At 41.4% G+C, this 22,852-nt stretch overlaps 1 protein-coding gene across 2 annotated transcripts in view; it reads left to right on the forward strand.

Annotated features, from left to right (window-relative positions):
* The first annotated feature begins 6,814 nt into the window (after positions 1 to 6,814).
* Positions 6,815 to 22,852, forward strand: part of efna3b (ephrin-A3b) — a 67,722-nt gene continuing 51,684 nt past the window's right edge. The window contains exons 1-3 of one of the 2 annotated variants that reach the window (XM_035913937.2): positions 6,815 to 7,070; positions 7,172 to 7,290; positions 7,585 to 7,797. In XM_035913937.2, the coding sequence (XP_035769830.1) occupies positions 7,688 to 7,797 (110 nt within the window). In that variant the 5' untranslated portion in view covers positions 6,815 to 7,070; positions 7,172 to 7,290; positions 7,585 to 7,687. Of the gene's footprint in view, positions 7,291 to 7,584; positions 7,798 to 22,852 lie in introns of both variants that reach the window. The other variant, XM_087848218.1, reaches the window with a different exon arrangement.

Here is a 22,852-nt window from a genome sequence, read left to right on the forward strand (position 1 = left end):
CAGTCTTTCTCTAATTGTACTGTCATGAACTTTAGCATTTGTCATGCCGACTGAGGCCTGTGGAGTTTGAGAAGTTTAAATGTAGCTCTCAGGTTTCTATGAGCATTGCACAATCTGGGAGATTGGGGGGGATTTGCTGAGATGTCCACTCCTGGGAAAATTGTAGGGTTGTGTTAACACACCTGAATGCTCGAGATCAGAAAACTCCCCAAACTTCTGCTTTTGTAGAGGTGATCACAACTTCCAATGATCAGTCAACCAAGTGCATTTGATTAGCACTGCTACTTACCCTATTTACTCCCATGGAAGCAGTAATGATGCTCTTTTTCGTAGGGCTGTGAGGATTAATATTAAATTGCTTATGCTATTACTTTGGGACACCTATATCAAAAGAAGATGTAAATACATTGACTTAATTGAGTTAATTTGGGCAATTAACCCAAAAATAAACCTTAATTCAAAGTTAACAAACTAACACATACTCTGTGGCATTTAGACTACTTTCCTTTATTTCTTTTAACTTTTATTTTGAACTATTTAAACTTTGTTCGTCTTGTATCCTTTCTGCTCGGTTCATCACGCACAGATGTTGCACCACAATGACTACACTGATTCCTTTCATTTGAATGGAAGACCATGAAAGTCTAATCCAATGAGTGCCATTACTTTGCTGCGGTGTGGTCTATCACAGTTTTGCTGCTGTATGATTGTAAGTCCATTCTTTTACTAAAACAAATATTTCAACTTGTTTTGAACTGTTAAATTAAAAAGTATATACTGTGAACTATGAAATTATACCAGCTTCTCTTTTCAGGGAAGTAATTATATGAGTGAATATCTGTTTTACTTATTTCATTTGGCATTCGATTCTTTTATAAAATCCTGGCAAGTAACGTGTATTTGACTAACATGTTGCATGCAGACAGCGGAGGCCTTTGTACAGTTTTGAAATGGTTATGCTATAGAAAAGGTAAGCTCAGTACATCTGCAGTAATTGCTGCATCTCTCCTTCCTCCTTTTCTTGCTTCTTTATCTACAGTGAGCCCATCGTTCTCTTCAGTGACGCACCCTATGTGATTTATGTCAAGATCCTTGCTTTAAAAAAAAAATGCAGAGTAAGTGACTGCACGAATGTGTGAGTGTGATAGTGAGAGAGACAGGGAGGGAGGGAAGAGAGATCTGCCATTGTGCTCGCTCTCTCTATGTGTGAGATGCTGGTTAGATATTTGCATGAGGGCTGTCGTTAAAATGATACACCTCTTAGCCTCGGCTGAAAATCAAGATTCCCTGAAGGCGCTGCATCAATTAAAAATTACAATTATTTATCCAAAGTGAGACATAATCTCGACACTCGACTCTAAATGACAGAAACAGCGTGAGTGTTTACTCATCACTGGAGTGTTGATTGCCGTGTGTTTGCATGTGTGTCTGGATGCCAGGGTGTAGCGTCTTCTGAAGCCAACTAAACTTCTTCCCACTTTTCTAAACGGATCTCTCGCGTTCTTTTTCTTTTTTCTCCTCTAAGAAATCTATCAAGAGTGATTCCCTGCATTAAAATAGCACGTGAAACAGGAACCTCAGCATTCCAGTTTTTTTGGATTAGCGCCAGTCTCTTCTCATTGAAATTTGGGATCATCCCTCTCTCAGCTACTGACGCTGACTTCTGATGATGTGGAAGTTAAATAAATAAAATCATTTCTCCATGGTAATTTTCGTCAAACCTGCCAAACGCAGCCTAAATATTTGACATGGAAGGGGAGAAGATCAGTGAGAAGTGAGATCAAAGGATGTGGGAGTGGGGTGCGCGCGCCGCGCGTGTGTGTGTGTGGGGTGGGGGTGCATGCGTGCCAGTGCGTATGGGCGCTTGAGTGTGTGTTGGGATGGTGCAAGTAGTGATGAAACGTATTCTGCACTGTGATATTTTCAACACCACCAAATTCCACTCCAGCTCCACCACACATGGGAATAATCTAAACTCAAAGCAACATCAGTGCGTGCACTCCTGTGTGTGTGTGTGTGTGTGTACACGCGTGTGTGATGGTCTCCAGTCACAAGCGACTATTCTTCATATTCCTGTCACCTACTCTTCTTCCCTCTCATCTTCCTCTGTCTCCAAAACAACGCGCGCGCACGCACACACACACACATAAACACACACACAAAACGATTGTATTTGTCTTTATCAGGCCCTCCATTTTCTTCGCCCCTCCTTGTGTTCGTCTCCTTCGTTCAATATTTCATGCCGTTGAGAGCGTATCTATTCTGAGCTCTCTCTTTCTTTCTCTCTTTCTATATACGCCCTCTCTACCCCCTCTTCCTCCATCTCTTCCTCGTCTTAAAAAACCCTCTCTCCACACATCACTCTTGCTGTCCTCTCCCTCTTTCTGTACCTCTATAAATCTCTACACCCCCCACCCGCCACCCCCACTCTCTATATCTCATTGCACTCCTAATGTTCTGTGCCCCATCTAACTTTTTCTCCCAACCCTGGCTTCCAGTCTCTCAGTTCCTCTCCCTCTCTTTACTCCTCTTCTCTCTCATCTCCTGCGTCCACCTCTGGATCCGTTTGCGTGACTGTTCGAAAGTATCAGCTCCCCTTCTCCTTCCTTTAACCCCTCACTCCTTTTTCTTCCTCTTTCCCCCTTGGATTCCCCTCCAACCAAAACACATAGAAAGCCCCGTTCTCTCTTTTTGCACCTCTTTCATTTTTTTTGGCATCCACCCCCTCTTCCTCATCCAATCTTAGTGGCACCTTTCCTTCTCTCCCCCTCTTTTCTTTCCCTCCTACGACACTCTTCCGTACTCATCTCCATCTCCACCCCTCACACACACTCCCTCGGTCTTCTCCTCCTTGCTCTTAGGCTGTACCAGTGTTGTTTTAGGCACAGCGGTGAAAGGTAAACAGAGAAATTGAAAATTCGTGTCAGTCAGTCGGGTGAGAGAGGGACAGGGAGGGAGGGAGAGCAGCAGAGGTGGTGAGGGAGCGGGAGGAGGCGGGAGGAGTGTCAGTACAATTTACTAACACAACAGTGAACAGCGAAGCAGGCCAAGAAACGGAGCGAGCAGGAGGCAGAGTGAGAAAGAGACTCCCAGTTCAAGAATGCCATCAGAACAAAAGTATTCAACAAAAAAAAGGCTTTGCTGTATATTCACATGATGTTCATGCACATACAAGAGCCCTGCTGAATTCATCTCTGCAGTGCTTACTTCCTGGTGCCCCAGGAGAGGGATGTGAGCCCTATAGGGGCCTAATATCCAATTATCAGTGCTATGAGAAAGCTCCGATTAGATTTCGAGGTTTCAGAAAGAAGCCCTTGACAGATGTGTTGTTGGCCGGCTATGGGTTGGAAATGTCATAAGAGCCTCTGTGTCACCGCATGCAGTCAGCCCCGAGGTCGTTTCTCATAATAACCCCAATACAAAAGTAATCCAATAGCACTGCAACCCACGCCTGAAAAATCCAACCTGGATGATTAGAATTGACAGGGGCGTTTGCTGAAACAGAGCATGTCAGCGTCTGTTTAAGGGAAACCAAATGGAAAAGCGAGAAACCAAATTTTTATTATTCAAAAAAGGACCAAAACCGTGCCTCTGTGAGGGACAACTTTGTCTTCCTGATCTATAGTTTCCTTTAAAACACAGTCATATAAGATATTTACTGTCAGTATCTTGTAGCCTGTATACACTCAGTCGCCCATGTGCTATAGGATGAGATATAAAGGGCACGTTTACCTAACTGGTGATTTAGATTTCCTCACCTACTTCTATAGTCCCCTTTTTTCCGTTCTCAATAAACCAATTTAAAATATTCAGTGTTTTTGTTACTGAAGAAATACAGATTGGATAAACCACAGACGCTGCTGTTAAAGACGCACGCTTCACAAATATTCTAGTCTTTTAACCGTGTTACACATCCCACCTTATAGGAGGAAACATCTTCAACTGTTTATTTTTTTAATGACCGGGAGAAATAATTATTTGATCACTTCTGCTTATAAATTAATTATTATTAAGTTATAAATTGATTTGCATATCATTGAGTGAAATAAGTATTTGATCCCCAAGCAAATCATGACTTATTGGCGAGCACAGCAGTAGGACGTTTCTTATAGTTGGTCACTAGGTTTGCACACATCTCAGGAGGGATATTGGCCCATTCCTTTTTACAGACACTCTTTCGGTTTATTGGCTGACACTTGGCAACTCACAGCTTCAGCTCCCTCCACAGTTTGTCTAGGACTGAGGTCTGGAGGCTGACTAGGCCATTAAATGACCTTATTGTTCTTCTTTAGTCATTCCTCTACTTACTTTGGTGGTATGTTTTGGGTAATTTTCATCTTCAGTGTTCTGGCTGAGGGAATGAGGTTCATAGGGCACATGGTCCCGTCCATTAGTAGTAAGTCATCCTGTACCCTTATCAGAAAAACAGACATAATGTTTCCACTGCTGTGCTTGACTATGGGGATGGTGTTCTCTGGGTCATATTCAGCATTTCTCTTGCTCCAAACATGAGGTGTCTTATTGATGCCAAAGAGCGTGCTTTTTAGTTTCATCTCACTACGGCACTTTCTCCCAAGCTTCCTGTGAATCGTTCAGATGTTCACCGGCAAAGACGGGCAAGTATGTGCACTTTCTAGACCAGGAGGATCTTGCAGGCAGTGAAGGTTTCGATCTACTACGACATAATGTGCTACCATTGGTGTTCTAGGTGACTTAGGTCCTAACTGCCTTCAAATCACAAATAAGCTCCTCCTGTGTAGTTGTGAGCTGATCCACCATCTTTCTCATTTCGTCACGATCACCCTCGCCCCATGAGGTAAGATCTTGCGAGGAGCTTTAGACCGAGGGCGGTTTGCTATTCTGTCTTTTTCCATAAAAACAAAACCCAGCATTAAAATTAGAGACTGTTCATTTCTTTGTAAGTGAGCAAACTTACAAATTAAGCAGGGGATCAAAAGATTATTTCCCCCACTGTAAGGTTACACAATAACACCTGAACAAATTTCATTTGCAATAAAGAGGCAATGAGATGGAAGTTAAACCCCCAGAAAAAGTTAATAAGTGTCCCTCGAGTTTTTAATATTGCATCATAGCCAAGAATGAAACTGGTCAACATTATAAAGGCTGTGTGATAATAATGATAATAACTTGGGAAATTTACTTATTTTGTGAAAAATGAAATATATCTGACTGCTGATTAAGATGCTAGTCAGCAGTTAGCTTAGCACAAAATCTGAAAATGGAAAGTGTGTTTTTATTTTTGAAACTTTTTTTTATTACTGTTTTCTATCATGGTGGCAGCATGCAATTAAAAGTGGGCAGGTAGAGAAAAAAAAAACAAAACAAAGGAGGGGGGGCTTCAGAAGAAAGCACAATTTATGCTGAGCTGAAAATAACCTTTTTCATATTTAGCACACAGAGTAACCTCACGCTCTGAAAGAATATCATTTTCTCAAAGTTCAAGCACCAGTCTTTTTAAGGCAGAAAGATTGAATACGAGACCAAATATTCACTAATTAACTGTACCAGATGTTTGACTGTGCTGCTGTGATACTACACTGTCTAACAAGATCTATGAACTGGACAGGCTGAGGAAGAATGATAGACAGAGGGGCAAGGAGAAAGGGAAAAAGAGGAGCGCTTATTAAAAAAAACAGCCTCCTTGATGGAGAGAGAAGCAGAGGAGATCTGGACACCACCAGAAACAGAGCTAACAAAGGACAGAAGCAAACTACCAGGTAGAAGGTTGCATACAGAGGAGAGAATTTTTATCGAAATCTGAGGGGGGGAAAAAGGTGAGGAGAGGAAGCAAGGATGGACAGAGACAGAGGGGGATAAAATGGACAGCTCGTGAAAGGGTTGGAAGTACCGGAGAAGACAGAGGGATTCCCCAATGGTATTTCATTCCTTTCTCTCTCTTTCTTGCGCCCCTTCTTCCCATTTCCCTCCTTTTTTCTCCCAATAAATCATTCTGACTTATCCTTAACCAACTCATTCCCAGCAGGCAGCTAGAAAACTGTAACAATCTTTCTCCTACCTGCAATTTCTCTCTTTCTCTCCCTCTCTCCACGTGTCTCCGTTCCTGTCTGGTCTGTCTCTCTCTCTGTATCACACACACAAACACACACACCTTAAACACATGGTTGTGTCAGTGGAGGTGAAAGTGGTGGTCGTGGTGGGGAGGGGATTACACCTTGTCCCTGCAGGACATGCAAAGAACTCAGAATCTATCAGACACTGTCTGGATGTGATCTATTTGTGCATTAAAAAAAAAGGCTGAAACTTAATATTACGGAGGCACATGACTTATCTGCAAGGGTACAGTTTGTATATTTCTGTGTATTAGTGCCCGCAGCGCACGGACGAGCCTGCGTGCGCTGCACCAATAACAGAATAGCAGGTGATGGTCCAACAGCGCTGTATTAAACTGACTTACAGTGTCTGGGGATCAAAGACGGGCAGTTGTGGAGAACAGGCCTGCAAGTGCGCCAGTGTATGCGTGTTTGTAGCTTTTGGAATAAACGGAAACATCCGACAACTCAAGGATACACACACACACGCACACACGTCCTTCGGTGTGTGTGTTTGAGTGCGGTGAGGTATAAATACAGATGGTCGCTGCAGACTTCTCTGGCACCGAGGGAGATTCGGAGCTTTTTACTTTCACGCCATCGGTGGAGGTCGAACAGTTGACCAAAAAAAGAAGAAGAAAAAACTTAAAGTTGCAGTGATGCCTGATGGACTGCAGCTCGGCCACGATATTGGAGGAATGCGCTTTTGTCGCTCGCGGGGGGTGGAGTTAAAAAGTGAACGAGTGCTGCCTACCAAACAGAGAGAGGCGGAGAAGGAGGAGAGAGAGAGAAGGGAGAGAGACGGGTGGGCAGGGTGCTCACCGTAAAGGATGGTTGTCGGAAAGAGTCTTGAAGACCTAATGAAACTGGCTGCTTGAATTGTTTGCAGCGATAATAGAGCTCAGTGGTGTGCTTTGCGTTTCTCGGATCCTTGGACGGAAAAAGAACTGCAGTAGCATCCTGATAAAGAAGAAAAAGAACAGTTAGGGACAAAAAGAGGTGGACTTGCTCAGTGTCTTTTATTTTTGCATCGCTTTTTCATCCTTCTTTTTTTTTTCTTCAGTAGCCTGAGCCTTGTTTTTTTCCTTCCACATCTGCAGCACGTAACTCTTTCCCGGCGCACCGGGCTGTTTGGTGCTCAACGAAAGACCGACCTCCCGTTTGGACCCAGTACCGTCCTCCCACACTCCTCTGGCGGGCTCACAAGCAGCAGTTCCCGGTGAGAAGAGAGGATCAGCTCAGTCAGAAAAAGCAGGGGGGACCGCACATACGGACAATACACCCCCTCCCCCCGTTTCTTTCTTTTTTTTTTTTTTTTACTTGAAGCCCCCAGGATTTGTTGGGGAGGGAGGGAAGGAGGTCTGGTTTACGGAGGAGGGGAGGGTTCTCAGTCACTTTACAGCGCTATAGACTTTTGAGTTTTTCCAACACTTATTTACTACATCAGGTATGGACTTTGAACGTTTTGTATGAATGCATGAAGCATCTGTTTTCCCCCTCTCCCGTTTGTTAGGCATTTGCTGGGATGTTTGAGTCGCGTTGGTTGGTGGGGTGAAGGGACCGAGAGTGTGGCCGGAGAGACCAAAGGATCGGAGGCCGAGAGAGGAGCCGAGAGCATGGCTCTGGTAGCGCTGTCTCTCTGGGTGCTAATGAGTCTCACCTGGGCGAACCTGCTCCAGGTGTCAGCCAACAGGCATACCGTTTACTGGAACAGCTCTAACATACAGTAAGACCCCATTTTTCTTATGTTTACCAGTGTGTGTTTGTGTGTGTCTACTATTTCTCTTAATCTGCCCCATCTAAAGGGAAGAAAATGATGTGCTCTGTCAGGCCCGAGCTGACGTATTTGTACCATCACACTTGAACTTCATCAGTTGTTTATTTCTCTTGTGAGCCTTGCTTCTAAAGCCTCTATCAGCCTTGCAGCAGTCACCTTCTCCGTCTGTCTTTTTTTTAAACTTAATGGAAGAAATGATGTAGATCCACAGGCACTGTTTAAGCAGGCCTCTCACGTTTCTCCTAAGCTATTTTTGAGCCCCAAACAGCTCTGTCAGACCCCTGCTGTGAAGTCAAGGTGGCTCCAAACCATCTTTTCAACACCTTCTGTTGCACAACTGGTCAGACATATTTGGTTTCTGTTCCCTACTCAGCCACCAATCTCTGCTTGTAACATTTTACCCCCTCCTTCTCTCCCCGTCTCTGCTACACCTATGGTGGATGAGAACAGAGAGAAGAAAAGGAAGGAAATCACATGTGATTCTCTTGCCTTCCTCTCCTCTCTCTGTCTTCTCCTCTATCTGGTTCAATTAGGAGCACTTCTTCATCCTGACCCCATTGTGTTGTAGCAGTGTCACTATTCAATCTCTCCTTCCCGCTCCCTCTCCAACTTGCTCTCTCCTTCTATCCCTTCCTAACCCCCTTTCTTGTTTACACTCAGTCCGTTGGCCTTTTTGTTATCCTCTTAATCCCTCGCTCCTCGCCTCTATCTCGAATCAAGTGAAAAAGCTTTTTCTCTCTCTCGTCTTTCTTCTTTTCTCCCCCTTTTTTTTTGGGAAAAGCTGCCTTTCTAATACTGTCCTCTTGAGTCCAGGGCTCTGCCACTGGATTCTTGAGAATGAAGTGTCAGTCTGCTGCAACACACTCTGGGTTTATGTTTCCTGGTAGAATTCATAGTAAAATGTTGCATGTTTTAACAGCCATGTTTCAACATGGCCTACAGGCACTTTGTCCTGTGCTTGAATTAACACAGTTGAAACATAGAAGCCATATTTTTAGTAAGTTGTTAGATTTAATATAGTCGGCTTGTCTCAATAATGTCAGAAAATCACAGCTTTATGTGTCAGAAGTACAGAAGAGAGCACACACCTACCTTTTTGCGCTCCATCTTGCAGTGAATCCTGTCTTTGTGCACAAAGTGTTTCGGATACCAGGTGTCCCTCAGAGCAGCTCAGCATGTGATATTTACCTCTTCAACAGAATTTACCAACCTCCTCGAATGAGCAGTCGGATATAAAGCGGTTCTTTTATGACTGTGCTTATTAAAAGCATGAATAAAGTGAAAGGTTGGAAAATACGCCGTTGTTTTATTTTAAGGAGGATGAATGAGTCTGCCCGCCAATGGTTACTGAAGGCCAGTGATTTTAGTTTACAGCGTGGAATAAAACAAAGAGAGGCAGGTGTATTTATACCTCGCAGCAGAATTACTACACATAAAATGCTGCGTGAAGTAATAGACGCGGAAGGTATGAGGATATTCGTTGTGACGTGAGTGGAAACAATATTAGTTTTCCTGAAAGTAAGAAAATAATCTCTGCACATTTTAGAGAGTAATATTGCACGCACAGTTGCTGCTAATGCATTTTAGCCGGTATTTATTCTCCAAGCACCGCCCGCTTGGAAGGTGCTCATATTCAATTTCTATATTTTTTTCCCCCCGCTATAAAAATTTGATAATAAATGCTAATGAAATTCCACCTTCGCTTTTTATATAAGAGACAGAAGTTGATTTTGGTAAAACGCAGGAAAAAGAAACACGCTTAAAGGCATAAAGGAAAGGCGAGACGTGAACCCCAGACCTCGGTTCAGTCAGCTCGATGTAACGTGAGCTGCGTTAACCTTGGTGAAGTGCAAACTCAATTAAGCAATTTCAGCTGATTTTTTTGTTGTAAATTCAGCGTGTGGTCATTTTTTTTTAAAAATTTTCTTCTTTTTTTTTTTTGAAAAAGCAGGGGAAGAACTCAAGCAGTCTGGAGCAGCCTAACCTTTAACCCTACTGTCCAGGACTCGAGCACTGCAGAGCCCAGCAGTCAGTCTTCTCTTTCTCGGCAGGTTCCCTGCCTTTACTGTTTTCATCCCAGTGGCAGAATATTCTTAGCCCCTGCAGTGTGAGTCTTTTATAAAAGACTGTGTTTAATTAAAGAACAAGCCGCATCTCAGCGGACCTGCCTCATCCCTGATCTTCCCCGTCTTTTTCTCTCTTTCTCGTTCTCACTGCACACATGCACAATGACAATGCACGAGCAGTGAGTGGGGCTAACTTTTTCAATTCAGCCTACTTAGTGAGTTAGGAGACAAAGGGGCCATGGACAGTGGGACATAAAAGACAGATAAACGGCAGGAGAGCCTGTCTAATCTACTCTTTCATTCACTACTGAACCATTTTTCTGCAGCGCAGATCCTATTTCCAGCATTTATTTTAATCTCTGTACTCAACAGCACAACATCCGACATTTGTAAGGTTGGCTGGCGTGTCTTTAGCCGTTGGCGATCCGCCTCCCTGGAGTTTCTCTAACTTGCTGTGTAGTGTGGAGGTTTAGAAGGCCAATAATAAGCTGTAGTATTGCTGTCAGATTGAGTGGTAAACACATTGTAAAGCCTCAGGACCCAGCAGTTTCTCAACCAGCTTCTGACCCCAAGCCACTCATCAACCACAAGAGACAGGCTGAGACTGTTACCAAGCATTAACTATTTCACACACACACACACACACACACACACACACGCACACACGTACGCTTGCAGAAACGTGGGTCTGCAGGCCTACATTTGTGCGCATGCTAGCTCGCCCACTTACATGCGCAGCTTTGTGTGTGCGCGTAAAAACACACGCACATCACTGCTGTGTACTTTTTTAACTTCTATAAGATGGATCATTTCCCACGTTTGCGTCTCGCACAAAGGCTGGTGCCACCGCCTATCAGTCACTTGTCACGGATATCCCTGGGCATGAATGTGTGTGTAACGGTGTGCATATTTTTTTTGCGTGAGAGTGAGTGTGTGTGTTTGCCCTGTTACAGATGTCTGTGTTCATTGATGGGTGACCGAAACAAAAACAAATCCATCAGCCTGTTAAATCACACATTATCTTCCACCACCTGGCAATTAACCACTGCTGCGAGTGTGAGCGCGCGCGTACGCGAGCGCGTGCGTGGCTATACATGTGTATGCGTGTAATTTAATAACACAGCAGTTAACTGATTTGCATAATAGATATCTGCCGATATCTCTTTAATTTATCAGTTGTATATTTTTCAAGTGATTAGGCTGCGGATAAACAAACACATAAGAAACTGTAGGCATTACGTGTGCGTTGTATGTGTGTGTTTCTGTGCGTGCTTGTGCGTGTGTTTGTTCATGACACTGTCACCTCTATGCATACCTCTGGAATAAAGCCAGCTGTTGCAGGGAGAATTTACTCCTCATACCAATGCACATGTGCATGTGTGGTAATCGATGCCAAGGTGGAACTTGTTTTATATTCATCCGGCTTGTCGGAGTGCACAGAGACACGTCACGCAAGGCAGGAGAGAAATAATGCCAGGAATATGAGAAGACTGAGGCAGCGAGAGAGAGAAACACTGCGAGACTGGTTGGAGAAGGGAGGACGAATTCAGGTGGATGCTGTGTTGAATTGTAATAGGGCACGGGCAGGGCGGCCTTCATAATAATGATGATAATAATGCCCGGCCGGTGCCCTGATCCGCGCGGCGAGTTCGTACACGCGGCTGTGCCTGAGAAAGAAAGAGGGAGACTCTAAGACAGACGGGAGGGTCGAGCAGGCCAATCAACACTCTCCTCGACAGCAACGCAAAGCTATCGGTCTCTGAGCCCTACTCGGGACAACAGTATTTACATTTATAAGTAGCTGCACAAAGAAGAGTATTACTCACAATCACCAGACCCGTGGCGTGCATGTGTGTGCACGACCCATCTATCCGTGATGTTTGAGGTGCCACAGCTGTGATGTGTGTTAATGCACCCTTGCAGCAAAAGCCTCACACAGGGTTCTAACTGTGCTATAGACACATTGATCAGACTGTTCATTAGTAAGGAATCATGAGGCCACACGGTGTACAGGTGTGGGTGTGTGTCCATGCGTGGTGTCAGACGTTCACACAGAGATGTCATTAATTAAAAGCAATAGGGAACACCTGTGTGACGGATGACTCCTGTTTGCGTAAGAAGATTCAGTGGTCTTCTCTGTCCTACATTTCCTGCTTTGTCAAATAAACTTGAACTGCATGTATGTTGCATTGTTTTGAGTTCTTCTTCACCTTCCGCCACCTACACTTTCTTCCTGTTTCTTCTCTCCTCTCCTCTTTTACACTTTGAAATGTTGGCTAAAGCCATTTGCCGTGCATCTTTCTCAAAGCTCACACATGAAACACTCAAAAAAAAGGAAAAATCGAGCCCACCATGTTTTTTTTTTTTTGCATCTCGATTGGCCCTTTCATTTCCTCAAATGTTGTCTCGCTTACACCATCGACTAATCGGAAGCGTTGCTGTGAAAATGAAGTACTGATGTTAAGTGTTCGTGCTTGCTTGGCCTTGGGTTTAGCACTAACTGGTCACTGTAATGGTTGGATTCAAAAAGAGCTTTTGGGGGGTCGAGGTGTGGGGGAATTTTACAGCTGTAATTCTACTAACACACATCTGAGAGTCACTGTGAGTCCGGCAATTGTGATCAAGCCTGGCAAAAAGTAAAGGTCTCACAGGTACAAATATCTGACCCAGGATTGGTATTGATTTATGTGACTGCTGATCTTGTTCTGGTGGCTCAGTGGTTAGCACAGGCTGTTGTTATCAAGCCTTTTAGATTCCCTGTTAGAATTACCAACACAGTGTTGTTGGGGAGTAGAAATGCTTTCACCTCAGAGCTGAGTTAAACAGTCTTTGCCAAATTAATCTTCCTACACGACCTCTGTAAGAAAAGTAAACTATCGATCTAGAAAGAATATGCCTATTTTTATGACCAGGAAAAATTAAAAACTGGTGCATGTGTTTGATATTTATTCGGAACAGTGGCCAGAAAACAAGGATTATAAATACAGGGAACCACATTACTACCAGTGTTTCTAACTGGTTGAGAATTTATTTTTGGTTGTCAACCTCATGGGAGGTGGAGGTGTAGCTTGGTGGGCTGCAGTGGGCTGCACATAAATGCTGTATTGTTGCAGACCGAGTCAGTTTTAAATTTCATCTGCGTTTTTACACAACCTTGTCGTGAAGAAATACTGAATAAATCAGTATTCATTATAGATCAGTATGTCAACCGGCCAAAACGTCAAGGCTAATCCACATACGACCAGTATGTATTGATAATGTGATATCGATTTACTTTTGTCAGTGTTGGGTCTTGGATGAGTGACCTATGTGATTAATGACACTGACTAATAAAAACAAACACATATTTGGGACACAGAAACCTCTCTTGTATATTACAAACAGTGATTGGTATTGAAGCTTTGTAGGTCAGTGGGTATAATTAATAACGCGTCGCACATAATTTCCAGATTTGCCCTTAGTAAAAGATTTAATCACGCTAGTATAGTAGTGTTTCATCCAGTCTGTAACTTAAAGTTGGTTTTAATTGCTTCAGTATATGTCTACATCTACTGGAATGTGCATGTATATTTATGAAGAAAGCACATATTTTATTTTGGAAATTCTGTGCTAATAGTCACAGTGATGTTTAAAATACCATTTTAAACGTCAGTTTGACTAGGAAAAGCTGATTTAAATAACAGTAGAAAAGCTTGATCATGCAACAGACCCAGTGGTGTGGCTCAAATCATGCATCAATCTGAGATTAATTTCTTTAGAAGCTGTTATTTAAAAAAAAATTCTAGGTTGGTGCTCGTGTGGCATTTGGAACGTGCATGTGTTTCCTTATTGGTGCTTCCAGCCACTGCAGTCTAACCAAAGATGGGACTAAGAGTGTGAGTGATTGCTTTTCTTGCTGTGTTCTGTGTTAAGGCCACTGTATACTCTCACAGAAGTGCTGTCTGGACAGTCTTAAAATGATTAAAAGCTCAGGTGTTCAGGTGTTCAGACACGGTGGGCGAGTGTTGTCCAATTAATGCAACTTTCCTAAAGCAACAATCTGACAGCCACACCTGGGCTCTGGCCAGGTGTGAAAATTGGGTGATCTCAAAATGCGGTGCAAATTCTTTCCTCCATCTCACTCGTCTCACTCTACTCACTGTCCAACACTCACTGCTAAACTGCACTGTGTTATAGTAACAGTGGGATTGCTTTTGTAGCAAAGCACAAGAGATTGCAGCCAAAATAGGATCTGAAATACAGCCAGGGACAAATATGAGTCAGCTCTCCCGTTACTTACTCTCAGTGTTTTTGAATTACAGTAACTCTTCTGTGGTCCTCAACAGAGAAAGAGTCTTACTACAAGGAAATCAAATCATTTTTTAAGCATCTTTGAGTCTGTTGTTCACCATTTCCATTTCTGCGTTGTCTGGAGAGGTGGGCAACATAGCCGCAATATAGTCTCAAATTTACATCATGATACCTAAAAAAATAATAATAAAAAAAAAATAATAATAATAATTGCAATAATGATATTTCTGATGATACAGAAAAAAAATGAAAATGATGATTCATTGATGCTTGCAGGCAGCAGAATTTATAAGTATAAGTAAATGAAGGGCATTTTTCATCCTTCATTTCCAATAAGATGCTGTCACTGATGTCATTGTTTCTACTTTGAAGTGTGAATCTATTGACACAAGGTGCCGGCAGCAGCATTATATTACAATAGTAGTGACACAGCATTAAACACAGTGACACAGCGTAACTCAAATGAAAGCACAAAAGTACCCCTGTAGTGTTTTTCTGGGAATTTTAAGTAAAAGTAAAACATGACTTAACAGTTCAGTTTAACAATAGCCAAAGTAACTTTATGTTGTAGCCCTAAAGGTGTATATACACTAAAACAGGTGTGTTGTTTCGACCTTTATCAAGAACAGTTTACTTGCATGTTTTGTTGGAGGTTTCTGAAGTAGCTCTCGTATTAGGTGCTCTTCCTCTCAGACATGCCTGGACTTGTCATATTGTTTTCTGTATCATTGAGTGTTTCTTGTTGTTGAACATAAACCCATGACGTTGCAATATGACACTTTTATATTGCATAGTTATTGTGAACTCTATGGTATGGCACAGCCCTGGTCGTCTAGCCTCTCACTTAAGCGTACTCTAAAAATATTTAACCTTATATGCATTGCTAATAGTTCTTTCTTCTTACTGCTGTACCACTGACTCAAACTTGACCACTTTCTAAGCTTAAACAGATGCAAATCACCACGTACCTTAAAATGTAAATGATATACTTGCACAATGGCACACACGAGTTCACACAGTCAACCACATTATCATCTTTTCTGTTAATGCTCTTAAAGTCGAGGTCTGTTCAGCATAACCTGGAGTTTATCTCAGGACAGAAGCAGTGAGAGCACTAATCAAATGGTGACTGCAAAGAGGAGTATCCTCAGAAATCACGTTGCAAGAACAAGAGGGGCCACATCAGAGTCACCGAGTCACGCAGCGCTTTAACTTAAAACGGTGCCGTTTGAAGCGGATGAATTGCCTTTTTCCTTGACAGCCAAATTATTGAATGACCGTCTTCCCTTGTTATCTGTAGATTTTAGGCAAACTATGGGGTGCAACAAGAATTTATCTTTCCCACCCATGTGTTAAATTTGAGCAAATTGTCCGCAGAGAACAAGTCCCGTAGCGACGAGCTGGAGTCAGAGCACACAAAACACACACACATAAACACAGATGCACGCACCTGATGTTGTTGTTGATATGTACATAATACTCTGAGCTGCTGTCTAAGCTCCAGCAGTGTAATCAGGTGCTAATAACAAGGCTGCGATGTTTACAAGCTGTTTTGGTGTGTGTGAAGTATATGTGAGCATTCTCTATATTCTATTCCCCACCAGCGCTCTAGGGGCTTTGGGGGTACTAATAATGACTGTCAGCTCCTGCACAGACACACACGGACGCGCACGCACACACCAGATGCTCCAATGGTGTGTTTGTGACGCGGCTAATGATAGCAGCAGAGCGGCAGTCTGAGGCCATATGCTGAGCCTGATCACAACAGAGCGGAGTGGTCTAGCGTTAATAAACTCTACTGACGTGACAATTAGTATTCCTCTGCATAAAGACAGTACACTTCCACGTGAAAAATACAGCTGTTTGCATCCAACTCTGCACAAACCAGGAATCAGCTGATGCCAGCCAGGACAATACAGAGGAGCAGCAGGGAAGGAGAAATGTTTCTATGTTGATGTTTATTGTTGAGCTTCAGTTATGAATATTGTTATCGGCTCGTCAAGACGTAAACATCATCAGATCTGAATTGTGAGGGAATGATGGGAGCTTTTATTGGGAAGCTTCTCTGTAACAGGTTTTCGTAAGACAGGAAGAATTATGGTGTGAAAGGTCTTGACTGTGAAGGTTTGTTTTAGCACCTGGTAGTAGGGAAAAAGGTCCTCACTTCAGCAAAAAGCACAGGACACAGAATTATGCTTATTCCATCCACAGAGAGACAGCATGTAGAGAGGGAGAGAGTCTTTAATTGAGGTTTTATCCATTTAAGCTGTCACTAAGAGGCCAACTCTGAAACCTTTTAACCACTCTCTTCTCAGTAATGACACAAATCAGAGAGGAAATGTGTTTGTGTCTGAGCTTCAGTGCGAATGTGTGCGGGTGCAGATGTGTTCATGCGTGTTAGCGTTTGTGAAGCAGGAGGGTAATTATGCGGAAATTGGGAAATGGCTAAGTGAATTATGACCTTGTTTCAGCAGAAGGCTTTAATCAGTCCCAGCCAGGCCAGGGAGGGAGGCAGAAATGTTCGCTGCACAAGCACTCTGCTCCTGATGGCCACAGCAGCCAGTCAGTAAAGCTGACAATCAGCCGGTCTGATGGGTCAATGCAAAGCAGTCACTCAGACTGCTTTAGTCCCAAAACCACCTGCAGAAAATATATGCATGATGATAAGGCTGAAATGAGGGTTGTTGCATTCATGACACTTTGGTTCGTTTTTCTTCATTCTGTATCTGCGCGGCACATAGACTGTACATAAAGGATGCAGCCACTGAAAATTCCAGCCTAGTGCCGGCATCATCACCATATTGTTATTCTGGAGCCAGCAGCCACATTCAGAGAAAAAGAAGTGCTCTGCTATTGGATAATAATAGCAGGCTTGGATAGCAAGCTAATGGGTGCAATGTACAGAGTTATACAACAGAGCAACAACAGCAGCAATTTCATTCTTTGAAACTGAAGCAAAAACTTCTTGAACACCTCCTAACAGGCCATATTATTTTTGATATAATTAATAATACTGCAGAGGTCACTAAAACCACAAACACTGTTGGGAGAGCTTCACTGAGACGAGGATCGGCTGCCGCTCACTGTGTGACTGAGTGACCCCCAACTTTAAGCCTGAATATAAAAAAAATAGTGAGTTAAACCGTGTTGTAAACATGCTAATATCATCTCTAAGCTTGAGCATTTAAACCTGTTGATCTAATGGGTTTGACTCCCAGTTTAAGCCGTCCCCAAGTGGCTACTGAAGGGTACTGTTGGTTTGGTGGGCTGGTGATTTATTTTAATTATCAATGTCATGTGACGGGTATACTGAAAACACAGAGCCTTTTTTTTTTTTCATTTTTATACAGCCTTGGCACTAATTAAAGAAAGATTTTGAAATGCAATTATTGCAACAAGATCATTGTTATTTAAATCACTTAAATTGACATTTCCATTACCAATTAATATATTGTCTGAAGTCTAATCGACTGTGTAATATTCTTAGATAATTTGTGTGATATAACAGGACAAGTGAAATTTGCTTGTCACATTTTAATGGAGGCCAAAGTCACATGTGACATCACCACATTGCTTGTTTTCTGACCGCTAGCTCAAAATCCCCAAAAATGTTCAGCAGGAAAAGCTTAACCAACTTACTCATATCTGATTGATTTCATGTCCGATTATTGTAGCTTTTGAAAGTGTCCTGTTAATCGTTTTACGAGGCGCTACAATCCAAACGAATGATATCAGGCAAATTTTAATGAAAAGGTTTATTATGATATACCACATATTTGTCGTGATCAAAAGTGGAAACTTGGTTTGAATATGAGGCAGGAAAAGCCGGGGTTTGTATTTGTAGCTATAGCTTGCTGTTTTTGTTTGTGTGCATAAATCACGACTACAAGTTTTGGATTGATTTTGGAATGAGCTTGAAAAGATTGTTGTGCCGTAATGCTAACTGTTCCAGGTGGTGTTGCATAAAACAAGCTGCATGATTTTATTTATTTTTTAATCAGAAAATATGTAGTAGTTCTGCCAAGCATGCGCGTGCTGTTGATGTTGGTCTCAATCTCAGTTGTTTTGCCTGTGATTTCCTGGTGGTTTTATCTGTGCCTTCATTGTTAATGTGTTTGTGCGTACACATGGATGCTTGTGTGTGGGTGTTAAGTGTTCATGTACAGCATGAAAAGCTCCTGCTGTTCTGATGTGTGTAGGGCCAGCCATGCTGCTGTCAGTCAGTGTGCCTCAGAGAGCCTGTGCTGCTCTTGGTCTGGTTGTCTATTTCTGCCAAAGCTGGATCGATGGTGTCCTACAGACTCTGCACTCTTCTCTTGGATGTTTCAGCCTGTTCCTCTTCTCTCTCGCCGTGTATCTGCTGCTCGGCCCTCCCTCCACCTCTTCATCTCACTTGTTGGCTCGGCCTCTTGGCATCACTTCCTCTTCTCCTCCTCATTGTCCTCCTCTGCATCATCCTACTACTCTCAAGTCTCTCTTCACATCAGACAATGAGCTCTCAGTGCATGTGTATTAAGTGTATGCATTTATTAGAGCTTCGTTATGAGGGATTCCTCTTGTTGTATTCACATCTTGTCCAGGTTGCACTTGTGTGGTGAATGCCAATGTGATGCAGCGGTTTTGTACTAGTTTTTACTGGTATGTGTTCGTGTGTATGTGGCTTTGTACCAAAACAGTTCATTCTACAGAGATTAATCCACAATGATTCATAAGTTTGTTGTCTCTCATTTGAGGACTTGTGTGAAATGTGTCTAGTTTTGGATAAAAACAAGGTATTTCACTTTTTTTTTTTTTTTTTTAAAAAGTAAATCATTAAGATTAAAAATAATTATTTTAACTACTTTTGGTTGGCAATAAGAATACAGTTAGTATGTTGTAGGCTAAAAAAGGAGTTTATTAGTTTTTAGCACAAATTTGCTTAGAGTTTAAAATGTGATCTATTTATATATTCCATTATGTGTATCTCTGATGAGAAAACTTAGCTCAAAGCATTACCTTAGGCTAATGGAAATTGTGTTGGAAACACATGAATTATTGAGAGATTAGCTGATGATTCGAATCATAATCTGCAGCCTTAAATTGTAATTTTATATTGGTTAGTGCTGTATTGTTCAATTTAAGATGCTAAAATTTCAAACTCAGTAATGATAAGCTGGAAAATACTCAGAACTTGGTAAAGTTTTCAGTACTAGTGGAGAAAAAATTGACAGAAAATTAAGAGGCATCGTTTTTTTCGTAAAGATCCAACAAATCGTAACATCAATGACAAAACTGTGTTTAAGTACAAAAAACATCTAACTGTAAGGTGTGTGTATGACAAACACGTTAACACTCTCCTAGTGCAACAAAGGAAAAAAAAAAAGAGTATTTTTAGGTCGTCTGAGGTAGTGCTCTGCTTTTGCGTCATTCTGCAAAATATGTGCTTTTGCGACACCAAGATGTCTTAGAATTGATTTATTTTTTTGGCATTAACTTCGACAGCATTATTACATAACTCGTTGACTTTATGTATTTACAAAAATGACAGATTTAAATCTTATTTTCCCTACTTATTTATAGACACCATGTTCTGCTTTTTTGTCGCTGGTGTTACTTTAAACCTTTAGCACACGTAGCCAGAGTCACAGAATATTAAAAATAATACAAAAATAAATTATATGTTACCATTTCCAATCAGGTGTATGCAGCCATCTGTTTGCTATAACTATGAAAATACTTCAAAATAAGTAATGATTCATTCCTTAAGTTTAACATAATTTCATTGATTTAACTTTATTATCATGTTAGTGTCTGTGACACATTTTATTTGAGACAGGAAAAAACACACACACACAGTAACATCGAGGTAAACCGTTTGGAGACACTTTGTTTGAACGTTCCTGACAAAAGGAGGATTATGTTATAATATTCTGTGAACAGCTTTCGATAAAGTTTTTCTATAGATGGGCATCAATGATGTTACCATTAAATAAGTAACAGCAGTGACAAATTTTCAGGAAAAATGCTTTTAACAAAATGGCTGCTAAAAGGCATCAAACCTGTGAGACATACTCTACATAAAAACATATTATTATTATTATTAATATTATTATTATTATTATTATTATTGACAATAATTTCTGTATCCTGTTTTTTTTTTTTTTTTTGCTGTTTTTGTTTTTTACAAAAAAATTGGGTCAAACCAGTGACTTAAAGTGTCTTATGAAATTATGAGACAGAAGAGAAAAATTACAATACATTCTATAGACCGTCAGGAAATATGTCTCAGGAAGTCAAGTGATGTCATCAATGTGATGATTTTATTTCAAAATTTTATTTCTTAAACGGAAACATATGTGACATAGCTCCACGGGACAATTGCGTTCTTTATATATATCACATTTATTTTAAAAAATTGTTATGTCATGTTTATTGTACATTTGATAGGTACACTTATATTTTTGTATTTAAAAACATTTTTTTAACCTCAAAAGTGTGTTTATCGTGGGAGAAACCCTTGTCTGTTACTTGCGCCTATATATTAAATTAATGCCTCCAGAAGGTTTAATTGTTTAAATAAGATATTTTGTTCTTATATTATTTTTAACAGAAATAAAAAGGTGTTTTTCAAGTGTAATATTTCTGTAAAGGCTATGGACAAAAATCTGATTTGGCTCTATTTTTTCGTTGCTGATCAAACAGAGTTGCTAAATTAGCCTGTCACTGGTTTTGTCTAGTTGCTGGTAGACTTCTCTCTGCTCCAATCTGGGATTTTAGGAGAAACATGACACTTTTTAGACACAAATAATTGTGTTATCCTGATAAATTAACGCTGTCTCTTAACGTTTAAGATGGCCAGGCTTTACTAACCTCACGAAATTCCTCATAAAATGTTATTCAGTCATGTGAAGGTTCACTGCTGTTCAAATGTTCAGCTGCTACTGAGTGGAGAGGCTGCGTGAAGGTATAAGTCAGCTGGAGGAGGCAAAGATAGGAGTGTTGGTGTTGACACTGCTGGATATTAGTGTCTAATCCAGTAGTAATTTTTAATATCTTTTAATCCCTGATGTCTACAAACACCCTGTACGGGTGACAATCACAGAGAAACTGATGATGACAAATATTATCTTGATACATTGTCCTCTATAGCGATGGCGTCACAATCTGTAATATGTAACAGCATCTTTGTAAATGAAGGAAAATAAGCCCTCAAAAAGCAGGTATTAAGTCTTCACTGCAATCTATTGTGAAGATGGGTGTGTGTGTGTGTGTGTGTGTGCGTGCGTTATATTATTATTCAGTTTTAATAATTTGTCAGTTAATTACCTCTCTGATTTGCTTTCTCATTTGTTCACCATTTTCCCTCCTGTGAATTGCTTTTTCTTCACTGTGAGTTAGTTAACTTGCTCATTTTACACTTATTCATTTAATAAGCTCGATGATGAGGAGTCGTGAAGTTGTGACTCTGTTACGAATTTTCTGGGGAATCCATTTTCGAGCATGTTTTAATCAATCAGATAATGTTTGACGCCAGTGTGTCATTGACGTATTGGAAGAGAAAGCAATGCAATACACAGCTTTAATGATATTTGGTCTCCTAATTCTCTGGGTGAAAACCGATAGATATAATCAATTTATAAAATCCTTTATTTATTTATTTATTTCTTGTTGGCATCCACTAATAATTGTGGTTTTGTGGATTTATACATCTGAGGAGCTCCATAACAGCTATACAAATCTAGTGCTTCTATAAAGCAGCTGCAGTTATTGATTTACATGAAATGGATATTAATAAATCTATGTGTGTATTGTCTATGCTTGCTCTGTTTTTAAGCGTGTTCACGTGTGAGTCTCTGCATAGCTTTGAGTTTTTGACCTTTAGTTTGGACTTCAGATGTGGTTTTTTTTTTATGTATGTATGTTATATATTTTAATGAGGTGCATACATGAGTACACTGAAAAGAGTTGATGGTTGTCAGTGGAGGGAGAGGAGGATGGCTGAGAGCTAGCAATGCTGCCTGGCCTCTACGCTAACACCCACGCTGTCTGTAGGCTCTACTCTCTTCCCCTACGCTTTGAGGTACGGCAATGTGGTAGCGCCGCCGTAGTAAGACTGCATATGAATGAGTGTGTACTATCTCTCAGCCAAGTTCTCTGTCCTGAGCGCCTGTCTTGTTTTTAATGAAAGCTTTAAGTCCAGGACGGCTGCTGGAGGTGGCTACATCCACTTTCTTTATTTCACATGTGCGATGGAGAGGGAGAAGGAGAGTAGAGGATTGGGGGGTGGAGGGGCGCGTGGAGGATGTGGGGGTTGCAGGGTTGTTGTAATGAATGTACTGCAGTTAAAAAGAATTCTGTGTCACTTCCCGGGAGAGAGGGAAATAAAGGTGGTGGCGGGGGAGAGGGAGATGTGGGAGGAGATGTTGGGAAATAGGATGTGTTGTGTTGATGGAGCTGAGTTCTTCGCAGCCAGACAAACTCTCCTCCCATTCTAGTGTTTGCGTGCATTTGTGTATATGTGTGTGCGTGTGTGAATATGCGTATATGTGTTGCAGTGGGGTGCAGAACGAAATCAAGAAAGAAGGCATGTGAATGCCCCACAGCCTACGAGCATACCACCCACACATTTTACCCACATGTATTAGACCCATACATATGCATACTTCTCC

The sequence above is a fragment of the Neolamprologus brichardi genome, chromosome 11 (assembly GCF_056152115.1).
Source record: "Neolamprologus brichardi isolate AB-2024 chromosome 11, ASM5615211v1, whole genome shotgun sequence".
Classification (NCBI taxonomy): Eukaryota; Metazoa; Chordata; class Actinopteri; order Cichliformes; family Cichlidae; genus Neolamprologus; species Neolamprologus brichardi.